The following is a 23,821-nucleotide window of genomic DNA, read 5'->3' on the forward strand; positions in this document are numbered from 1 at the left end:
ATGATATATTCGTATTTTTATTTGTGAAAATATATGTTGTCTGACTATGATGATCGTTTATTTACATATAATGTCAAATCTTCAAGTTTTTATCATTTTTGAATGAAGTGATTATATTTTTTTAAAGACCTAGAACAGCAGTATTCACTGCAGAACTATCTATTCTATGTCTATGGCAAGTCTCCCCTGTATGCATGGAGCTAGAGCCATCCTCTGAGAAGGTATGTACACTTGTCCTGTCTAATTATTTCTATTGAAATGGTCATGCACTGTGCAGTAGAACTTAGTAGATCAAATGATTATGGCATGCTCCCCCACCATAGGCTCTTGAAGTACAGTGCATTCGTGAAGTATTCAGACCCTTTCCCTCTTTCCATATTTTGTTGCGTTACTGCCTTGGATTAAATAAAAAATGTCTTCATCAATCTACACACAATATCCCATGATGACAAAGATAAAACAGGTTATTAAAAATGTTTGCAAATGTGTTAAAAATAAAAAACAGCAATACCTTATTTACATAAGTATTCAGACTCTTTTCTATGATACTTGAAATTGAGCTCCGGTGCATCTTGTTTCCATTGATCATCCTTGAGATGTTTCTACAACTTGATTGGAGTCCACCTGTGGAAAATTAAATTGATTGGACATGATTTTGAAAGACACACACGTCTATATAAGGTCCCACAGTTGACAGTGGATGTCAGAGCAAAAACCAAGCCATGAGATCAAAGGAATTATCCATAGAGCGCCGAGACAGGATTGTGTCGAGGTACAGATCTGGTGCCCAAAATTGTCTGCAGAATTGATGTTCCCCGAGAACACAGTGGCCTCAATCATTCTTAAACGAAAGAAGTTCGGAACCACCGAGACTCTTCCTAGAGCTGGGTTCCCGGCCAAACTGGAGAAGAAATTGGAGGAGAAGGGCCTTGGTCAGGGAGGTGACCAAAAACTCTGACAGAGCACCAGTTCCTCTGTGGAGATGGGATAACCTTCCAGAAGGACAACCATCTCTGCAGCACTCCACCAATCAGGCCTTTATGGTAGGGTGGCCAGACGGAAGCCACTGACTCCTCAGTAAAAGGCACATGACAGCCCACTTCAAGTTTGGCAAAAGGCACCTAAAGGAATCTCAGACCATGGGAAACAAGATTCTCTGGTCTGAGGAAACCAAGATTGAACTCTTTGACCTGAATGCCAAGCATCACGTCTGGAGGATGGTGTTGGCAACATGGTGGTGACAACATCATGCTGTGGAGATGTTTTTCAGCAGCAGAGACTGGGAGACTAGTCAGGATCGAGGGAAAGATGAACAGAGCAAAGTACAGAGAGATCCTTGATGAAAACCTGCTCCAGAGCGCTCAGGACCTCAGACTGGGACGAAGGTTCACCTTCCAACAGGACAACAACACTAAGCACACAGCCAAGACAACGGAGGAGTGGCTTCGGAACAAGTCTCTGAATGTCCTATAGTGGCCCAGCCAGAGCCCAGACTTGAACCCGATCTAACATCTCTGGAGAGACCTGAAAATAGCTGTACAGCAACGCTCCCCATCCAACCTGTCAGAGGTTGAGAGAAAGAAAAAAAAATTAAAGGGTCTGAATACTTATGTTGAATACTTAAACTTGCAAAAATTTCTGAAACCTGTTTTTGCTTTGTCATTATGGGGTGTTGTGTGTAGATTAGTGAGATTATTTTTGTTTCATCCATTTTAGAATAAGGCTGTAATGTAACAAAATGTGGAAAAGGTCAAGGGGCCTGAATACTTTCCGAATGCACTGTATGTCCTATATTTCTCTTCAGGCAGAAAATCTTAACAAGGGTCACTGCACTTTGGCATTCCTGCCATAACACATCAGCAAAGAGACAGCACTCCTTACTAAGAGTGGACACACAGCAGAGCCAGAGCCTAATCTGTCCATTATATTGGTCAGTACTTACCACGATGCGGGGAGCTAACCAGGCTAAACACTGATTAAGACCGTTGCACAGAGGCTAATTGCCATTGGCTCAGACGCTGACTCAGCCACTGTACGATTTCCTAAACAATATGCAGCTCTATAATTGCTATACACACTGCAATGCATTAAATACTGTTCCGTTGCTTCTACATTTCATGAGTTAATTAGAATGTGTTTTGTTCCTGAGGATTCACTTTATATATTTTTTTAATTTCATCTTTTAGAAAAGGCGATTTGTGAGCGTAACAGACAGAACGGTCCTAAAATAGTATCAGACAATAGACATGCACTTCTTTCTCAAAAAGTGATTGCTCTGGCAGAGACACAGGCACAGACTTAGAAACAGACTCAGAAACACACAGTCATCACAGCACTAACAGGACTGCCATGTTCCTCCATTTTCCTCTCGCCCTTCTCCCCCTTAGCAGAAACACAGTCAGCTGCAAGTCACATGACCAGCTGCTAGCTCCAACTGAGCATGCTCAGGCCCCTCAGTGTTGTCAGGCAAAAAATAAGACGGCAGTATGAGTCGAGATCTGCAATAGATAAACACAGACATAGAGCAGCCACCGGGAAGCAGAGAGGCTGATGCTGACAGGGAGCGAGAGGGAGGCAGCCATTTTGGCATTTACAATTCTCACTGCTGTTTTTTAAATCATTTTATTTTCATTTTTCATTCAGGGGGGACATAGCAAGGATATAAAAGCAGGTGTTCCCTTTAAGAGGGAAAGGATCAGGACCAAGGACAGCATCCTCCATCTCCATCCTCCATCTCCAGCTCCTGTATAGGTAAGCGTGTCAGCCGGAGGAGAGGTGGGGGAGGGGGAATGCTGCAAGCCTCTGCGTGTGTTTAATTTTCATTGAGGGGATGAGGGGAGGGGGTCAGTTTGCATCTCTATCTGTATGTGAGATGACAGAGAGAGGCGTGAGGGGGTCGGGACATGGCAATGCAGGCGGGAGAGGACAGGAGGGGGGTGATAATGGCGAGTGGGTTTGGGGGGCTTTCCAAAAGAGGATTGCTGAACATCCAGGATATATGGAAAACCATTAATAGCAATAGGACGCATGATAAATACACTATAGTTGAAGTGGAATGTGGTCTCACTAGAGGCAGTTTCTGGTGAAACAAAATGGCTCAGTTTTGGGGAGAGATGAGGTCGCTGAACTGAGTAAGCACAGAAGAAGAAGGGAGAGAGACAGAGAGAGACAAAGTGTTTCTTCATTTTTACTGACTCATACGTATCTGGTAGAGGAGGCATCGTTGGATTTTGTCGTTGACTCTAACAGCCACAGGCTGTGTATGTGTTGTGAGTTTATTAGCGGGTTCTGTGCCAACAACCTGTATTCAACTATGAGCATCGTACAGTAGACAGGAGTCCATTACCATGAGGTATTGCCCTCAGTGCATGTTGTCTTTAGCTTAGGGGACACAATGTCTGATGTGTTTACATCTGAATGTAAAGATATGGCAGCTGAAATGTGTGGAGGGAAGTACGGTATAATCTGGAACGCGATTATGTTTTTGTTGGGAGCTGTTAGGGATATATCATAGATTCAGTTTGTCTATCTAGCACAGTGATCTCATCCTCTGAGGACATTGTGAGGTCTGAGAGCTTAATGACTGATTATGATTGCTCTGTTGAAATATCACAATTTTAGGATGCTGAGAAAATGTCAAAAATGCCCTGAGAGAAATATATCCCTCCCTGGCTTTAACTCCTAATTCGGCCAGGTAAATCTTTTGCACAATTTCAATGATTGTTCCTAACAAAGACGATTCCTAAACTTGAGAGTGCAGGTAATACAATGAAGTGATTTCATCAAATGGACGGCCCTTTCCTTACCTTTTGCGCACAGATTGAAAAGGTTAGATGAAGATTCTGTTGAATATTCAGACGACCTAAACATAAAATTGTGCACAAAGCACAAACACGTAAAGCCTCTCTCTCCCACACACTCTCCGTCTTCACTGTGAGTAATGGGAGGGTGACAGACGGCAAAAGTGGCTGTTGCTAGGATACATGGCACGATGGAGTGCAGATGATTGAAAGAAAAAGGGAAAAGGAGGCCACCATTAGGAAGTGGCAATGCGGAAAACGTCATTGCATCACTGTTTAGTAAGCTGTGTTTATTAAAGGTAGATGCTTCGTAAAAAAAATGCTGAAATAAGAGACATTACTGTAAGATTATTGTTCTTGTTCCTCCTGTCTCTCATGCCAAATGGTTAGGTACCACAGTTTGAGAGGAAGTCCGAGTGACCAGGCCAGACTTCAACCTCAGTCCCTCCACCTACATGGAGCTCAGCTGTTATGGATGGGAGAAGCCTAACCCAGTCTGAGAAACCCCTATGAACAACAGACCCAATGGTGAGACAACTCTTATAACACCATATCCAATGGTAATATCATAGACGTAGTACTGTAGTCTCTGTTTATCATCAGACTGCAGTTATCATAATAGATACAGTCGGAATGGCTGATGTATGTAGATATTTAATAGACATATAAGGCGAGATGCCTTGCTGCCGATAGCTACTAAGCCAAACAAAAACACAATAGGGAATCGTCGTACATGTTTTGCAAATAATGTATTGAATATCTGTGGCTTATTTCATGTCTAGTTGTACTTTGTTTATCCAAATGGATCTCCGTCCATCCCTTTGACGTGACATCAAAAGCTTTATTTTGAAGTCTTTGAAGAACTGGCAGCTAAATGGACAGAGAGAGAGAAAGGATGGGAGACGGAGCGATAATACCTAGAATGGCGTTTCACATCTGTCTGTATGCCTGCAGGACATCAAAGGCCAGTCCTGGACTGATGAGGAATCAGATGGGGAGAATGAGTCGGAGCAGTTCCTCTATGGGATCCAGGTACCCAGGCTGTCATGACATCCTCCCAGGCTTCCTATCCCTCCCAGAGGGCAAACCGGACAAAATGTCATAATGACATCTTTTCAACCAGTTTTGCCCGCTAGGCTCTTTGGTCCATTACAATCAGAATCATCACTTGGAGTCTTCAGAACTCCCCGTAGTGGTCCTCAGAAACTGTTATCTTATTACATCAAATCCTATGTGACATACACAATATGTTCATCTTTCAATCAGCTTTTTACAAAAAGTTATCTCTAAAGGCTCGGTTTGAAAGTACTGTAAATTCAGTCCGGTTTTAAAAGCCTATTCTCCATTGGATTCAGACCATCGACCAAGAGCTGAGAGCCTGTTTGTCGGCACTGATATATGTGTGTGATAACGAGACAGATAGAAGATCGGACTAGAGATAGAGAGACACACAGATACAGTCCTGTGAGACAGCAGAACTGGAGACTGGCCCTGTACCTTGTCTAATACTACAGTCATTTCATACATGAGTATCAGAGCTAGCTCATATTACTGTAAATGGAGGCTACAGCAGCATCTCCATGGATAATTCAGTGGTCTGACCTCTGCCCCTCCCGGCCTGTAGGGGAGCTGTGCTGCTGACCTGTACCGACACCCCCAACTGGATGCAGACATCGAGGCAGTGAAGGACATCTATACCGACAGTGCTGTCTCTGTCAGGTACTACAGTACACACACAGTCGCCACAGCCAAGTCTGGAAACCAAGACCACTGACTGTTATTATCATGATCAGTAAATACGTTGCTCCAGACAACATCAGACCCACTGAGATGTCAAGTTTCTTAGCATGGAAAAGCTGATCAGTTTATGTGATTATTAAATCTGTATGTTTGCTATTCTTCTTCTTTCAGAGAGTATGGAACCATTGATGATGTGGACATTGACCTTCAGATTAACATCGGTTTCTTGGATGTGAGTTTTCATTTTTTTTTCTATGGGCATTCCAGTATTACAATTCATCATAGTAGACAGTGTATGTGTATATCATACGTGTGTGTGTGTGTTTGTGTATGTGTTTGTTCCAGGAGGAGGTGGCAACAGCCTGGAAGATCATCCGAACAGAGCCCATCATTCTGAGACTGCGCTTCTCTCTCTCGCAGTACCTAGATGGACCGGGTGAGCAGAGCCCCAGTGGCCGTGTGTTTGTGTGCGCGCATGCGTATGCCTGCCTGTGTTTGTGTAATCAGAGCTGAGTTCTTCACTCCTATGTGTTGCATAATAATGAGTCATCTATTCTCAGAACCGTCAGTGGAGGTGTTCCAGCCCTCCAATAAAGAGGGCTTCAGCCTGGGCCTGCAGCTCAAGAAGTGAGTCCTATTCGAGTCACATGCCACTCAGCACGATTCCTCACATTCTGGTTCAGAGAGGCAATCCATGGGTCCTACGCTAATTTCACAAGATTTCCACCATTTTCAATGACACCTATACAACTTCTACTATCTATGCAAAAGTATGTGGACGCCCCTTCAGCCACACCCATTGCTGACAGGTGTATAAAATCGAGCACACCGCCATGCAATCTCCATAGACAAACATTGGCAGTAGAATGGCCTTACTGAAGTGCTCAGTGACATTCAATTGTCTGCCCTAGAGAGCTGCCCTGGTCAGCTGTAAGTGCTGTTATTGTGCAGTGGAAATGTCTAAGAGCAACAGTGGCTCAGCCGCAAAGTGGTAGGCCACAGAATGGGACCACAGAACGGAACCGCCGAGTGCTGAAGCGTGTAGCGTGTAAAAATTGTCTGTCCTCATTTGCAACACTCAGTATTTGAGTTCCAAAATGCCTCTGGAAGCAATGTCAGCACAAGAACTGTTCGTCAGGAGTTTCATGAAATGGGTTTCCATGGCCAAGCAGACGCAAACAAGTCTAAGATCACCATGCGCAATTACAATTGTCGACTGGAGTGGTGTAAAGCTCGCCACCATTGGACTCTGGAGCAGTGGAAACGTGTTCTCTGGAGTGATGAATCACACTTCACCATCTGGCAGTCCGACGAACAAATCTGTGCTTGGCGGATGCCAGGAGAGCCCTACCTACCCAAATGCACAGGGCCAAATGTAATGTTTGAAGGAGGAGGAATAATGGTCTGGGGCTGTTTTTCAGGGTTCGGGTTAGGCCCCTTAGTTCCAATGAAGGGAAATCTTCACGCTACAGTATCCACAATTCTGTGCTTCCAGTTTTGTGGCAACACTTTGGGGAAGGCCCTTTCCTGTTTCAGCATGGCAATGCCCCTGTGCCCAAAGCGAGGTCAATACAGAAATGGTTTGTCTAGATCGGCGTGGAAGACTGACCTCAACCCCACCGAATACCTTTGGGATAAATTGGAGCACCGATTGCGAGCCAGGCATTATTGCCCAATATCAGTGCCCGATCTCACTAATTCTCAATGTGGTTGAATGGAAGCAAGTCCCCTCAGCAATGTTCCAACAAGACTGTAGGCTGTTATAGCAGAAAGGGAGTGACCAACTCCATATTAATGCCCATGATTTTGGAATGAGATGTTCGACGAGTAGGTGTCCACATACCTTTGGTCATTTAGTGTATATTATGTACCTAAATGTCTAGTAGAGTCAATGACATCTGCTAATTTCGTCCGAATTCAGTGATTGGGACTGGTTGTGCTGTCTGCCCTGTAGGATCCTGAGTACGTTCACGTCCCAGCAGTGGAAGCACCTCAGTAATGAGTTCCTGAAGGCCCAGCAGGAGAAGAGACACAGCTGGTTCAAGGCCGGGGGAACCATTAAGAAGTTCCGCGCAGGACTCAGCATCTTCTCTCCCATCCCCAAGTATGGCTCCTATTACCGCTTCTAGTAGGATGCTATTATAGCTTCACATTCACTATCCTGGTCAGATTTCATCATCACTGTCATCTCAGTAGTCAATGGGTATGTTTACATCCATTCAATAAAACAATTCTTGTGAATACTCTGATTTAATGTAATGTTTAGATTAAAACGTTTACACGGTTTGCAAGAAGAACAATTTCGCTTACAATCCTCTATACATGGACAGGCTTCCTGATGGAAAAATGTAGAAAATTGGCAATCAAAGTTAACGTTTTATCACGGGGGACCATGTTATTTTTGGGAAGCCTGTTTGAGTTTGGACATATAAAGTTTGTGTGTGTAAACTATTTTAAGGACATTTTCCCGAACTCACTTCACTCGAGGGAGCTCACGCGCAGATCAAATACAACACAGGCACTCCAATAAAGGTGTTTACATGTCCTAGATTGCTAGAAAATGGAGGTGTTTTAACTGGGTTATGCTTTTACTTTGCTTGACCTTACGCAGATTAAGATAATCAGAGTAAGGTGGTTACATGACTAGTGCCAAACTAGTATTTGTCATAATCAGCTTAATATCAAATTATTAGTGTGCATGTAAACATACTCACTAATTAGTTGCTCTGAACTTTCGTGTTTGTATAATTTTCGTCCATAGGTCTCTGAATGACTGTCTGTATGTCTATGTGCTGTATACTTCCAGGTCTATCCATTAATGGTCTCTGGGTTGTGTGTCTGTGTGTTCCCAGGTCCCCCAGCTTCCCTCTGATCCAGGACACGGTTCTGAAGGGGAAGCTGAGTGTTCCAGAGCTGAGGGTGACCCGGCTCATGAATCGCTCCATCTCCTGCACCATGAAGAACCCCAAGGGGGAGCTGTTCAGCTACCCCCCCAACAGCCAGGTCGGAGGTCACCTTCCCTCACCACCACCATCACACACCCCTCTCCTGACTGGCCCTCTTACCCCTATACACATCAGCACAGACAACACAATATTTATTTATTTTTGATTTATTACGTTGATTTAGACAACAATAACATACATCTGAGAAGTGAGAAGTGATGCGTTGTACCAGATTTAGCTAACAGCTAAGTTACATCTGCAGTCCCCGGGAAGGTGAACATATATAAACATGGAAACATTGTATACAAAAGGACAACATACATGCGTCAGACATGTTCAAAACAGCAGTCAGGACATACAGACACGGTTCAAAACAGGGGTCAAGACAATACACGTAAAAGTCATTCCACATATTGTTGTTGGACCTGAGTTGTAAAACACAAATCACACTGCGTGCACAATTATTAGGCAAATTGTATTCCTCAGGTTATTGTTGAACAGACAGAATGCTCTCAGTCAATCCAAAATGTTATTGAATCTCCAACCTGAACGTTTAACAAAGGAAAAGTGAGTTTTGTCTTTCTCAGGGAAATATATGTGTGCACAATCATTAGGCAACTAATATACAAAAATAATTTCTCCCAATTCACTTGTTTATTCTCAATTTTTAGATTAAGTATAACAAATAAGTAACAGAAAATGGCAATTAAATAACATTTTGGGCCTTTCAAAAATATTCAGTGACCAATATAGCCACCGTTCCATCCATGGAGTCTGTCAGATTCTTGATCTCCCAAATTCTGTTCAAAGAGGTGTATTGTCTTCCCTCACTGTAAATCTCAAGTTTGAGAAGTTCTCAATAGGATTTAAGTCAGGTGAGGAAGGGGACCAGATCATTATTCGGGCATCTATGAGGCCCTTGCTGGCTAGCCAAGCAGTGGAGTACTTGGATGCATATGATGGATAATTGTCCTGCATAAAGGTCATGGCCTTCCTGAATACTGAGGACTTCTTCCTGTACCACTGCTTGAAGAAAGAATGTTCTAGAAACTGGCAGTATGTTTAGGAGTTGAGTTTCAGTCCATCTTCAACCCAAAAAGGTCCAACTACCTCATCCTAAATGATAGCAGCCCATACCAGTACACCTCCTCCACCTTGCTGGCGCCTGACTCAAAGTGGTGGCCTGTGTCCATTACTGATCCAGCCACGGGCCCATCCATCTGGTCCATGAAGAGTCACTCTCATTTCATCTGTCCATAAAACCCGAGAAAATCTGTCTTCAGGTGTTTCTTTGCCCAATCTTGAGGCTTCAACTTGTGAATCTTATTCAGTGGTGGTCGTGTTTCAGCCTTCTTGACCTTGGCCATGTCTCTGAGCACTTGACACCTTGTACTCCAGGTAGGTAGCAGCTCTGAAATATGGTGGCACTGAAGGATAATGGGTTCCGGGTATCTTGACGTTTAATTCTTCTCAGCTCTGGAATATGGTGGCACTGGAGGATAATGGGTTCCTGGTAGCTTGACGTTTAATTCTTCTCAGCTCTGGAATATGGTGGCACTGGAGGATAATGGGTTCCTGGTAGCTTGACGTTTAATTCTTCTCAGCTCTGGAATATGGTGGCACTGGAGGATAATGGGTTCCTGGTAGCTTGACGTTTAATTGTTCTCAGCTCTGGAATATGGTGGCACTGGAGGATAATGGGTTCCTCGTAGCTTGACGTTTAATTGTTCTCAGCTCTGGAATATGGTGGCACTGGAGGATAATGGGTTCCTGGTAGCTTGACGTTTAATTCTTCTCAGTTCTGGAATATGGTGGCACTGGAGGATCATGGGTTCCTGGTAGCTTGACGTTTAATTCTTCTCAGCTCTGGAATATGGTGGCACTGGAGGATAATGGGTTCCTGGTAGCTTGATGTTTAATTCTTCTCAGTTCTGGAATATGGTGGCACTGGAGGATAATGGGTTCCTGGTAGCTTGACGTTTAATTCTTCTCAGTTCTGGAATATGGTGGCACTGGAGGATAATGGGTTCCTGGTAGCTTGACGTTTAATTCTTCCCAGTTCTGGAATATGGTGGCACTGGAGGATAATGGGTTCCTGGTAGCTTGACGTTTAATTCTTCTCAGCTCTGGAATATGGTGGCACTGGAGGATAATGGGTTCCTGGTAGCTTGACGTTTAATTCTTCTCAGCTCTGGAATATGGTGGCACTGGAGGATCATGGGTTCCTGGTAGCTTGACGTTTAATTCTTCTCAGGTCTTTTGCAGTTCATTCGTGCCTTTTCTTCTCCATGCGTTCTTTACACCCCCCCATGTCGACTTTTCAGTCTCAGTTGCATCTCTTTTTTGGCCCATTTTACCTGAGGCAATGAAGCTGCCTAATAATTATACACACCTTAATATAAGGTGTTATTCACTTTCACCACACCCTCCCTCATTACACAGATACATATCACCTGAAAATGATTACATCCAATAAGCATTCAAGTTCATATGTTTCGGAGTTGGAAAATGTGCTTAGAAATAATGATAAGATAAGAATACTCACTTGCCTAATAATTGTGCACGCAGTGTATTGCACAAAGCCCAATTATTGCACCTCATGAAATTGCACGAGTGTTTTGATGGGTATTCTATTCACTGTGACCGTACAGCTAGCTAGAACAGTCAAACACAATTCATCATCCATATCAGAAAGTGCATGAATTCAGAGCATTACTCGTAACAAACAACTAGTTCCCCATTCTATTATCCACACTATCTAATTGTTTTCTCGCTTTGAACTACCTGACAACTTTGAATGTTCCCCTCCCCCAACCAACACACCTACAGTACTGTACCTACCTTCCTTCCTGAGCCTCTCCCTACCCATACCTGACCACGGCTGGCGCCGTGTCCCATAATGCTTTGTCTTCACTGTACCCATCAGACTGTGGCTGTCCCGGCGGCCAGGGCCCCAGCGCAGATTACCACGAGGCAGCTGATTGAATTGTTTTTCTCATCCCAGGCGGGTGGCCACTGCAAGAACATCCCTACCTTGGAGTATGGCTTCTTAGTACAGGTAGATAAGACCTCAAGGGCAAAGCTAGGGCCCTAAACAGGCTTTTAGTTCACTCTGAACGTCCTTCCAAAACAACTCCAAAGCACAAACACTGATAGGACTATCAAGGGTCAATCACACGTACAGGAGTTAGAGGACATAGTGTGTGCTTAAAGAAGGTCTCCACCTCTGTTTGTTTGATTCATGAAAGTTGAAATGAGGAAGTGTTTTATCTTTATATTTAATGTGCCCGTGTATGATGTGTTTGTTTCAACCCTGGGTAAAGTGACAGACTAAAGCGTTGATAAGAGGCCAACTCAGCTGATGATGTCATCATAAAAATCAAATCAAATCAATCAAATCAAATTTTATTTGTCACATACACATGGTTAGCAGATGTTAATGCGAGTGTAGCGAAATGCTTGTGCTTCTAGTTCCGACAATGCAGTAATAACGAGCAAGTAATCTAACTAACAATTCCAAAAAAACTACTGTCTTATACACAGTGTAAGGGGATAAAGAATATGTACATAAGGATATATGAATGAGTGATGGTACAGAGCAGCATAGGCAAGATACAGTAGATGATATCGAGTACAGTATATACATATGAGATAAGTATGTAAACCAAGTGGCATAGTTAAAGTGGCTAGTGATACATGTATTACATAAGGATGCAGTCGATGATATAGAGTACAGTATCAACGTATGCATATGAGATGAACAATGTAGGGTAAGTAACATTATATAAGGTAGCATTGTTTAAAGTGGCTAGTGATATATTTACATCATTTCCCATCAATTCCCATGATTAAAGTGGCTGGAGTAGAGTCAGTGTCATTGACAGTGTGTTGGCAGTAGCCACTCAATGTTAGTGGTGGCTGTTTAACAGTCTGATGGCCTTGAGATAGAAGCTGTTTTTCAGTCTCTCGGTCCCAGCTTTGATGCACCTGTACTGACCTCGCCTTCTGGATGGCAGCGGGGTGAACAGGCAGTGGCTCGGGTGGTTGATGTCCTTGATGATCTTTATGGCCTTCCTGTAGCATTGGGTGGTGTAGGTGTCCTGGAGGGCAGGTAGTTTGCCCCCGGTGATGCGTTGTGCAGACCTCACTACCCTCTGGAGAGCCTTACGGTTGAGGGCGGTGCAGTTGCCATACCAGGCGGTGATACAGCCCGCCAGGATGCTCTCGATTGTGCATCTGTAGAAGTTTGTGAGTGCTTTTGGTGACAAGCCGAATTTCTTCAGCCTCCTGAGGTTGAAGAGGCGCTGCTGCGCCTTCCTCACGATGCTGTCTGTGTGAGTGGACCAATTCAGTTTGTCTGTGATGTGTATGCCGAGGAACTTAAAACTTGCTACCCTCTCCACTACTGTTCCATCGATGTGGATGGGGGTGTTCCCTCTGCTGTTTCCTGAAGTCCACAATCATCTCCTTAGTTTTGTTGACGTTGAGTGTGAGGTTATTTTCCAGACACCACACTCCGAGGGCCCTCACCTCCTCCCTGTAGGCCGTCTCGTCGTTGTTGGTAATCAAGCCTACCACTGTTGTGTCGTCCGCAAACTTGATGATTGAGTTGGAGGCGTGCATGGCCACGCAGTCGTGGGTGAACAGGGAGTACAGGAGGGGGCTCAGAACGCACCCTTGTGGGGCCCCAGTGTTGAGGATCAGCGGGGAGGAGATGTTGTTGCCTACCCTCACCACCTGGGGGCGGCCCGTCAGGAAGTCCAGTACCCAGTTGCACAGGGCGGGGTCGAGACCCAGGGTCTCGAGCTTGATGACGAGCTTGGAGGGTACTATGGTGTTGAATGCCGAGCTGTAGTCGATGAACAGCATTCTCACATAGGTATTCCTCTTGTCCAGATGGGTTAGGGCAGTGTGCAGTGTGGTTGAGATTGCATCGTCTGTGGACCTATTTGGGCGGTAAGCAAATTGGAGTGGGTCAAGGGTGTCAGGTAGGGTGGAGGTGATATGGTCCTTGACTAGTCTCTCAAAGCACTTCATGATGACGGATGTGAGTGCTACGGGCGGTAGTCGTTTAGCTCAGTTACCTTAGCTTTCTTGGGAACAGGAACAATGGTGGCCCTCTTGAAGCATGTGGGAACAGCAGACTGGTATAGGGATTGGTTGAATATGTCCGTAAACACACCGGCCAGCTGGTCTGCGCATGCTCTGAGGGCGCGGCTGGGGATGCCGTCTGGGCCTGCAGCCTTGCGAGGGTTAACACGTTTAAATGTCTTACTCACTTCGGCTGCAGTGAAGGAGAGACCGCATGATTCCGTTGCAGGCCGTGTCAGTGGCACTGTATTGTCCTCAAAGCGGGCAAAAAGTTATTTAGTCTGCCTGGGAGCAAGACATCCTGGTCCGTGACTGGGCTGGGTTTCTTCCTGTAGTCCGTGATTGACTGTAGACCCTGCCACATACCTCTTGTGTCTGAGCCGTTGAATTGAGATTCTACTTTGTCTCTGTACTGGCGCTTAGCTTGTTTGATAGCCTTGCGGAGGGAATAGCTGCATTGTTTGTATTCAGTCATGTTACCAGACACCTTGCCCTGATTAAAAGCAGTGGTTCGTGCCTTCAGTTTCACACGAATGCTGCCATCAATCCACGGTTTCTGGTTAGGGAATGTTTTAATCGTTGCTATGGGAACGACATCTTCAACGCACGTTCTAATGAACTCGCACACCGTATCAGCGTATTCGTCAATGTTGTTGTCTGACGCAATACGAAACATCTCCCAGTCCACGTGATGGAAGCAGTCTTGGAGTGTGGAGTCAGCTTGGTCGGACCAGCGTTGGACAGACCTCAGCGTGGGAGCTTCTTGTTTTAGTTTCTGTCTGTAGGCAGGGATCAACAAAATGGAGTCGTGGTCAGCTTTTCCGAAAGGGGGCGGGGCAGGGCCTTATATGCGTCGCAGAAGTTAGAGTAACAATGATCCAGGGTCTTTCCACCCCTGGTTGCGCAATCAATATGCTGATAAAATTTAGGGAGTCTTGTTTTCAGATTAGCCTTGTTAAAATCTATCATAGGATAGTGATATATGGTGCTGGAGGAGAGGAGGGAGTGATTGGCAGGAAAACCATGTTTTGTCTCCTGACAGATAATGAAATACTCGGAGCAGAGGATCCCCACTCTCAATGAGTACTGTGTGGTCTGTGACGAGCAGCACGTCTTTCAGAACGGATCCATGTTGAAGGTAGACCACATTAAAAAAGACATACAGTGTGAAGTGAACGTTAAAATGTAAACGTTTCAATTCAGCTATGAGCAAGTTTCTCTGTTTCACTCAGATTGATGTTTGTTCATGTGCGTGTGTGTGCCACTTGCCCTGTGTGTGTGTGTGTGTGTGGGGGTGTGTGGGTGTGGGTGCGCAGCCAGCTGTGTGCACTAGAGAGCTGTGTGTGTTCTCCTTCTACACTCTGGGTGTGATGTCAGGAGCAGCAGAGGAGGTGGCCACTGGAGCAGAGGTGACTGCCTGACTAACAACACACACACTTTCTCTATCCCCCTGTCTGGTCTGTCTGTCCTTGTCTATGTGGTGATAACTGATGGGCTTTCATGTTGATCCCTAGGTGGTGGATCTGCTGGTGGCTATGTGTCGGGCTGCTCTGGAGTCTCCTCGTAAAAGCATCATCTTTGAACCCTACCCGTCTGTGGTCGACCCCAACGACCCCAAGACTCTGGCCTTCAACCCAAAGGTTACCCACTGTTGCTATGGTTACACACCACGATACATGTTGTCTGGTATATGTGATAACATTCTAGAACATTACTTTGGGCTCATTGAATGGGTTGTGGGTATTAATCCAATGTTTTTCTCTCTCCCTGTCCTTCTGACGCCTGTCTCTGTGGCTCCATCTTGCTCCCTGGTCACAGAAGAAGAACTATGAGAGATTGCAAAAAGCACTGGACAGTGTCATGTCCATCCGCGAGATGACCCAGGTACTGAGGCTGGGGGAGGCTGGGATGAAGGAAGGGCAGTCCTGTGCTGGAATTGGGCTGTAAAAAAGAGACTATATATGTGTTGTTGCATTGAATCGTCTCCTTGTCATATTTAGATTTGGTAGCCTAGTGACGAAAGGATAGTGGGGTGTGAAATAATGAAAGCTGTCTTTTCCAGGGCTCATATCTGGAGATTAAGAAACAGATGGACAAACTGGACCCCCTGGCTCACCCTCTACTGCAGTGGTAGGTAGAAGGTCTCTGCTTACACCTCCTGCAATCTAAACCTCCAACCTTGTTCTGCCACTTTCACTAACCTGTTTTCTTCTCCCCGCCCTATCCCATCCTCTCTCCTCCCTCTCTCCTCCCTCTCTCTCTCTCCCTCTCTCCCTCTCCCTCTCTCTCCCCTCCCTCTCTCTCTCTCCCTCTCTCTCTCCCTCTCTCCCTGTTCCATCCTCTCTCCTCCCTCTCTCTCTCTCTCCCTCTCTCCCTCTCCCTTCTCTCTCCTCCCTCTCTCTCTCTCCCCCCTCTCTCTCTCCCTCTCTCCCTCTCCCTCTCTCTCCTCCCTCTCTCTCTCTCTCTCTCCTCCCTCTCTCTCTCTCTCCCTCTCCCCTCTCTCTCTCTCTCCCTCTCTCCCTCTCTCTCTACTCCCTCTCTCTCTCTCCCTCTCTCTCCTCCCTCTCTCTCTCTCCCTCTCTCTCTCCTCCCTCTCTCTCTCTCCCTCTCTCTCCTCCCTCTCTCTCTCCCTCTCTCTCCTCCCTCTCTCTCTCTCCCTCTCTCCCTCTCCCTCTCTCTCCTCCCTCTCTCTCTCTCCCTCTCTCCCTCTCTAGGATCATATCCAGTAACCGATCCCATATCGTCAAGCTGCCTCTGAGCAGGGTATGAATATCACAGATCTCTGGTGTCTGCTCTTCCTCGTAACTGTTGCCGTGTGTTCTCCACTACATGATTCTCTATTCTCTCTCTCCTTCCCTCCGTCTCTCTCTCTCCTATAGCAACTGAAGTTCATGCACACATCCCACCAGTTCCTATTACTCAGCAGCCCGCCTGCCAAGGAGGCACGCTTTCGCACGGCCAAGAAGCTCTACGGCAGCACCTTTGCCTTCCAGTGAGTCCCCTCTCTCTCCCCTAAGGGTGCCACTCCCCTGTAGTGGTCCCATATACAGTATATGGCAGCACCAACCTCCCCTTAACCATAGACTCCCACATACAGAATAGGTACTATGTTTTATTAAGTTTGAGATAACTTTATTTGTAAATTGTACACAAAGTACAACCGAAATGTATCCCATCCCCTCCCAAAGACACTCAAACATACAGGTTGGAGAGGTTGGAGCAGGGGGTTGCCACACTGGGTGCCCGTGGAGCAGTTGTTGTGGGTGGTTAAGTGCCTTGCTCAAGGGTACAATGGCAGGCAACGCATTTAGGATTAGATACCCGCATCCTCCGGTTGCCAGCTCACTTCCACACCGATTTTCATTTTCCCGTCAGACCCAGGATTCAAACTGGTAACCCTCCGGTTGCTGGGTCGCCTCTCTAACTTCTAGGCTACCTGCCGCCCGGTCTTATAGACAGAGACAACACATAATATAGTCCCACATAGCTGGTAGTTACAGCATCCACCAGCTGACGGCACAGTGAGCAGACACCACGCCCTGTTTTCCCAGCAGTACTGGGTCCCTGATGTAGAGACATCAGTGTGAGCAACAGACAGAGTCAGACAGCCAATGCCGAAAGGCACGAAGCAGAAGCATGCATGGGACCATCTCAAAGCAATCAGAACTGTCTCAGTCCCTCAGGGAGCTAGCTGAATTCAATTCAACGACCACTCCTCTTGAACTTTGTCTCTGTTAAGAATAACAGCATGGCTACCCTGTTTCACCCCTGGGGTTTATTTGAGGACAATAAGAGATGAGAGACGGTACAGTTTGATGTATTCCCACTGAGACTTCTATTCACGTAACATCCTGCTGTTGAAAAGAGAAGGAGGGGTGATGTAATATCAGGAGATTTCTGAGCTGTTTTTGTGCTGTAGGTCCTCGGCCATCCTGCTGTTTTTAGCAAACAAACACGGCAAGTTTAGAAAATGTGAGAAAATAGAATTACTATCCCATACAATCAGCCAAAAACACAGTGGAAACAGACTTATTGCATGGCCAATACGATGTAGATATCTCACGGGCATGAATGCTTTACTCGAGGTACAGTATAACAATCTGTCCATAAATGGTGGGCATGCAAACGTGGCAATAATTCCATTTTGAACGATCTCTGCACAGCATTGTTGGAGCCTTTAGAAAGCACTGGCCCTGTTTGAGGAAGAAGTGTTCAGTATTCACAGCTCTCCCTATCTCTCTCTCTCCCTGCACCTGCTCTAGTGGTTCCCATATAGAGAACTGGCACTCCGTTCTGAGAAATGGACTAGTCAATGCCTCTTATACCAAACTGCAGGTATGTAGATCCAGCAGTTGGCTGAACTAAGACGCATCCTCCCTTGGACAGCGCCTGTCTGTCCTCCTCACACACAGTGCAGGTTGGCTGTCCAGCTGATCCATTTTGACAGTAACGGATGCCAGGTTTCTCTCTCATTGTATTGCCAGGCCCACCGGTAATTTTCCCCTGGCATATGTCGAGCACTTCCTGTTTCCTGCTCTGACAGCAGTGGACGCCACGCCTCTTCCTGTCCTGATAGAGAGGCGGAGGGGCTGTGTTGTCTGCTGGGGGGCTGGGGGTTACCAGTCGGCCTGGCTGGAGGCGTGGCTGCCTGGGTAGACGACTAAGAGCACTGAGTAGACTAGGTCAGAGGTTGCGACTGCTGCCCCGCCCCATGTCTGTTTCGCTATGAGGATCCACAGAATGGGTGAGTAGGTGAGTGGGTGAGGGATCCAAGGAAGGTTAGTAACGGTCATCACCTATACTGTCTCTCTTATTTACCTCTATGCTGATCCTAATGATGTTTCATATGTAAGGTATATGGCTGAACCTCCTGGTAGTTCAAGACCCTGTACAAGACATTAAACCACATGCATGACAATCTATTTTTATGTCTTAAGGTTCATAATGTATGCACCTTTGAAACACGGCATCTCGCTCCTTCCTGTTATTATATTATGCCTTATGCATGGGAGAAGTCAGCAGGGTGTTTGTTGTCAGTGAGTGGTTTATTATGAGTATATTACAGTATTAGAACCTTAGTTGTTAGATCTTTGAAGACTCGTCTTTCATCCCCTTGTTCTGCATCCCTCGCGCTCCCTCTCCCTCCTCCTCACCCTGAGCGTTTGTTTGTTCATTCTCTCACTCCTTCAGCTTGCACAGCAAATCTCATTGTGTCTCTGTCTCCTAGCCCTCGTTCTGTTTTCCAAACTCAGAAGGGATTCTTCTTTCTCCATCCAGTTCACCCTCCACTCTCACAAAGTATTTCTGTGGGTGTCACCTCTCCACTGGAGTTGAAACCCCCTCTGCTCTGCCATGGATGTCCATCAAACATTCCCCGTCTTCTTCATCCTCTTCCTCCTCATCCTCACCTTGTTCTGTCGCCGTGCGTTCTGATGCAGCGCCATGTCCTTATGGATGATTTACATGAATGTTCAACACAAGACTTCAACATGGACATTTGTTAACTCACCTCAACATCTTATGAGGTCTCAGTGGGTAGTGGAACAGGAGACTATGGGGTCCAACAATAGTCAATGTATTGCACTTTAGGCAGGTGTCTTTTTCTATTGCACTTCACCTGGTGGTGTCTCTCTTGTGTGTGTGTGTATGAGCGTATGTGTCTCTGAGTGTATGTTCCTCTGGCAGTGTGTGTGTGTGTGTGTGTGTGTGTGTGTGTGTGTGTGTGTGTGTGTGTGTGTGTGTGTGTGTGTGTGTGTGTGTGTGTGTGTGTGTGTGTGTGTGTGTGTGTGTGTGTGTGTGAGCGTGTGTGTCTCTGAGTGTGTGTGTGTCTCTGGCAGTGTGTCTTTGAGTGTGTGTGTATGGTGCTGGTGGGCTCTGAGTGATTCTTCCCCTTGCTCTTTTCAACGCAAGCTGCATGGTGCAGCCTATGGAAAGGGTATCTATCTCAGCCCCATCTCCAGCATTTCCTTTGGATACTCAGGTAGGAAGCCAAGGCCTGCTCTCTCTCTCTCTCTCTCTGTCTCTGTCTGTCTGTCTTTCTGTCTGTCTTTCTGTCTGTCTGTCTTTCTGTCTGTCTTTTCTCTCTGTCTGTCTTTCTGTCTGTCTGTCTTTCTGTCTCTTTCTCTCTCTCTGTCTCTCTCTCTGTCTGTCTTTCTGTCTCTCTGTCTCTCTGTCTCTCTCTCTCTCTGTCTCTTTGTCTCTCTCTGTCTCTGTCTTTGTCTCTCTCTTTCTGTCTGTCTCTATATTTCTATCACTCTATCTCTGTCTGTCTATTTCTATCACTGTCTGTCTTTCTGTCTGTCTGTCTTTCTCTCTGTCTTTCTCTCTGTCTGTCTTTCTCTCTGTCTTTCTCTCTGTCTGTCTTTCTCTCTGTCTGTCTTTCTCTCTGTCTGTCTTTCTCTCTGTCTTTCTCTCTGTCTTTCTCACTGTCTTTCTCTCTGTCTGTCTGTCTTTCTTTCTCTCTGTCTTTGTCTCTGTCTGTCTGTCTTTCTGTCTGTCTTTCTGTCTGTCTGTCTTTCTGTCTGTCTTTCTCTCTGTCTTTCTCTCTGTCTGTCTGTCTTTCTCTCTGTCTGTCTTTCTGTCTGTCTGTCTGTCTGTCTGTCTGTCTGTCTGTCTGTCTGTCTGTCTGTCTGTCTGTCTGTCTGTCTTTCTCTCTCACCCCTCGTCCTTCAAACTGTTGGTTGTGTTTGCTCTGCTTGTTTAGTTGACTTGTCTCTGGTACAGTCCATCTTCATCTTTGGGTTGGGTTCACCTACCTGTGCTGTCCCTGCACTACATGTCCTGTGTGTCCACTGTGGGGCTGCTGGTTTGGTCTGTATGTGTCTGGCTCTGTGCATTGCATATCACACCGTGCTGTGATCATGTAGTCATCTGATATCATCTAGTTTTGTGTGCATGTGTGTCTAGGTCTAACTGGGTAAGCAAGCAGCCATCTTTAAGTAAGGTTGAGCAATACCCTGACCCTATGCCATCCTCACCTGTTGTTCCATCAACAGAACTCAACATATGTTCAGCTGTTGACATGTTCTCAGCATCCTGTACAGCTCTGACCAGCTTTGCGTTTGTTCCCATCCGTGTGTGTGTGTTCAGGGATGGGTAAAGGACAGCACCGCATGCCCACCAAAGATGAGCTGGTGCAGCGTTACAACCGAATGAATACCGTTCCACAGGTGCAGTGTCTGATGGTGAGAGACACGTAGGACTTACAACCATTTGCCCTGTTGATACGTGTCCGAGCATGACATCATGCTCTGTGTTGACTGCCTCCACAGAGCCGTCCTATCCAGTCAAGGTTTCTCCAGAGCCGGAATCTAAACTGCATTGCCCTTTGTGAAGGTAAATACTGTACCACATGAAATGTATAGACGAGCGTGGTCAATTTGAGCCATTGTTCTTGGTCGTGTTGTGGTGTGTTTTGTTAACCCCTTCCATGTCTCGCTGTCTGCCTGTCTCAGTGATCACGTCCAAGGACCTGCAGAAGCACGGCAACATCTGGGTGTGTCCTGTGTCCGACCACGTCTGCACGCGCTTCTTCTTCGTGTGAGTAACACGACTCTTATCGTTCCCCTAGAAATCTACGTGACGCACAGCAAGACAGGCAGCTAACAGATGCATCGCTTCATCCGATGTGAACAGTCACCTCTGTGTTGCAGGTACGAGGACGGCCAGGTGGGAGATGCCAACATCAACACCCAGGAGCCCAAGGTGCAGAAGGAGATCATGCGTGTGATCGGCACTCAGATCTACTCCAGCTAATGGAGGCTCCCCGGGGGCCCTTGGAGGAACAGGTCTGTACTGAAGATATGAATACAGACAGACATTTGGGAGACACAAACTCAGACCAGATGAGGGAGGTTGATGATCTTTACGCCTCATATCTACAGTCTCGTTCCCTTTCCTCACTTTATATTCCACTGCTTTCTGTTCTCACTGTGTAGCAGTTCCTCCTTTGTGCTCCAGTGAGCCACACCCGTGGGCTAGATAGTGCTGGAGAACACAGGGATGAATGAAGGAAACCTTAGCTGGACTGGTTTGCCACACACACACACACACACACACCCGCACTCTGAGCTGAAGCGCACGAACACACTCACTTCCCTTTCAGCCCCCTGGTATCTCATTTCCTCCTGAGCCACTGTCAAGTCTCATCCACTCTCTTTTATCAGCTGCAAATGTGAGAATCCTTTGGACTATGTATCTATATTCATCAGTTCTCATTGTGGATATCTAGAAGAAGAACAGCGAGTCATGTTTAGTTTATTACACCCCCCTGTGGGTGTTGAATGGTGGGTCTACATGCATGTAGAAGTTTGTTATTTTATTGTGTTTGTTGTAGGCATTATCTCAGTGATCCGTTTATTTCCTATTCTTTGACTAATGACATAAATTAACGGGCCAAGATGCAATTATCTCCCGGGTCAAAGCAGTGTTGTGGGTCACTTTGTCTTCAGATAGCACAGAGAGAGGGACCTGAAGCCCTCTGGTTGAGTAACACGATCGTATGTTGCACAGGAGAATCCATCACGGGCTAATATTGTTACCAGTCTGTCAGGAGAGACTAGTCACAGACAGACACAGCCACAGCCTGCTCCATCTGTCGACTAAAGCCTTTTCTTGTCTTCTCCTGACGTTTCATTTAGGGAAATTAGACCGGAGAGTCAAAATGATGACACAGAGAATACTGGTGCCCCCTAGACTGCTGAATCTGAGAGAGCATGATGCAAAACCCATAGCAACACTCTTCTTCGAAAAATCACACTGACAAGAGGAGCTGTTCTGCCATGGCCATAGACTTATCTTTGTGACTTGATCCATAAAGTACAGTCCATCCCACTCTGAGTGACTAGGGCTGTGACCCCAGGTGAGTCCATGCCCTACAGCACACTATCCCTCCCTACTCAGAGATATAATACATGGAGTTATTATTTGGCTATGGCTCTACCAACAGGATGTTGTTGTGCTTTACTTACATATTTACGGTTTACCTTGGGGAACGGCAACCCTGTGTATAATTTACCCTGTTTATCAATTAGCTGTATGTATGTGTGGGTTATTCGTAATTTCTGTACAATCGTACATTATACTGGACATTGCACTTATTCAACATTTGCCTAGCCCAGATAAAATGTATGTTCTTTTTCTCTCTCTCTCTCTCTCTCTCTCTCTCTCTCTCTCTCTCTCTCTCTCTCTCTCTCTCTCTCTCTCAGACTGTCTCAAGGTCTACCTGTCTAGTGTGTAGAAAGATAGGGAACCACAGAAAGATTTATATTTGGATTAAAAGTAAACTAAACTACTAAATGTCCCTTATGTTGAAATGTCTTCACTAGGACATGCATACTGAACATGACTTGGCAATAGGTGCTGGGGACAAATGCAGAGCGTCGTTGGTGTTGAACAACAACAACAAGAGTGTATTGTAAACATAAATATGGACCAGAGAAGGAGAAATGTACTGTTGGGAGAGAAATGGCTCTATCTGCACAAGTCAAGTATTGTTTGTCGAGATGAAAAGACTGGGGGAAACACCTTACCCAGCCTTCAGTATCTAGTGCTCCTTCTGGCTGCGGTGTGTAGGGCCTGTTGACAGCTGATACCTATTGTCCCCCCATTAAGAGTGACTGTATTCAGATCCCTATCTGTTCTTGTCCCTCTCTGTCAGTGGTGTGTTCATGATGGTGACGACGATGGAAAGATATGATGAAAGGAATGAATAAAGATTTTGCACAATTTTAATAATTGCCTCCTTTTCTTTTCCGTAATGTTTAGAGAGTCGTTGCTTGTGTTGTGGAGCGGAAAGGGTGTTGTTACCGCACGACGTTACATGAAAATATGCACTGGTGTCTCGTAGCCTGCAGGGGGCGTCCTCGCTCCGTGTGACTACCCAGACGTGATTACTGTCCACCATTCCAACTGTTGAAGCAGTGTGTCTTACGACTGTGAGGATCAATGGCAGTTTTATTAAACATCTAACTTCATCAATGAAAAATTACATTTATAGGCTAAAGCCACTCCGGTGTTCAGGTGCATCGTGGTGATGCCAATAATTGTGGGATTTGGTCAGGCGAATGCATTAACAGGAGACCTGTTTGTTGTGCTTGGTGTTGGTAGGTAGGTGCTCATATGATGTCAGCAGGGAGCACTTTTCCCTCATAGAGAGGGGTTGTTAAGACCTGTTCTCCAGCCAAATTCCCACTCTGACTCTCTAAATCTGACCGTAGAAACTGACTGAGCCCAGCGCTGCCACTC

At 45.9% G+C, this 23,821-nt stretch overlaps 1 protein-coding gene across 7 annotated transcripts; it reads left to right on the top strand.

The window, feature by feature from the left end:
* Positions 1-2,471: 2,471 nt before the first annotated feature.
* On the top strand, positions 2,472-23,308 carry LOC112263655 (protein mono-ADP-ribosyltransferase PARP6). 7 transcript variants are annotated; one of them, XR_006084722.1, is made up of 24 exons: positions 2,476-2,751; positions 4,191-4,328; positions 4,755-4,832; positions 5,425-5,519; positions 5,712-5,772; positions 5,886-5,976; positions 6,101-6,167; positions 7,495-7,644; positions 8,393-8,543; positions 11,412-11,543; positions 14,619-14,714; positions 14,893-14,985; positions 15,091-15,216; positions 15,395-15,460; positions 15,639-15,706; positions 16,291-16,339; positions 16,456-16,568; positions 17,839-17,911; positions 19,487-19,556; positions 20,666-20,760; positions 20,848-20,911; positions 21,031-21,115; positions 21,229-22,436; positions 22,783-23,308. XR_006084722.1 is itself a non-coding variant. In XM_042330900.1 (24 exons), exons 2-23 carry the CDS (start codon positions 4,326-4,328, stop codon positions 21,329-21,331), a joined length of 1,929 nt encoding a protein of 642 aa, XP_042186834.1. In that variant the 5' UTR covers positions 2,476-2,751; positions 4,191-4,325; the 3' UTR covers positions 21,332-21,363; positions 22,216-23,308. The 7 variants fall into 7 exon arrangements, 4 of the variants coding, with proteins under 4 accessions (XP_042186836.1, XP_042186835.1, XP_042186834.1 ...); XR_006084723.1 differs by having other exon boundaries at positions 23,235-23,308; XM_042330900.1 differs by having other exon boundaries at positions 21,229-21,363; positions 22,216-23,308.
* Positions 23,309-23,821: the final 513 nt, after the last annotated feature.

Source organism: Oncorhynchus tshawytscha, linkage group LG12, assembly GCF_018296145.1.
Source record: "Oncorhynchus tshawytscha isolate Ot180627B linkage group LG12, Otsh_v2.0, whole genome shotgun sequence".
Taxonomy (NCBI): domain Eukaryota; kingdom Metazoa; phylum Chordata; class Actinopteri; order Salmoniformes; family Salmonidae; genus Oncorhynchus; species Oncorhynchus tshawytscha.

Bases quoted from the DNA above. Each gene is read 5' to 3' on its own strand.
- LOC112263655 (XM_042330899.1), top strand. The intron at 16,340-16,455 runs GTATGAATATCA...TCTCTCCTATAG, and splicing joins TCAAGCTGCCTCTGAGCAGG to CAACTGAAGTTCATGCACAC. The intron at 21,116-21,228 runs GTGAGTAACACG...TCTGTGTTGCAG, and splicing joins TGCACGCGCTTCTTCTTCGT to GTACGAGGACGGCCAGGTGG.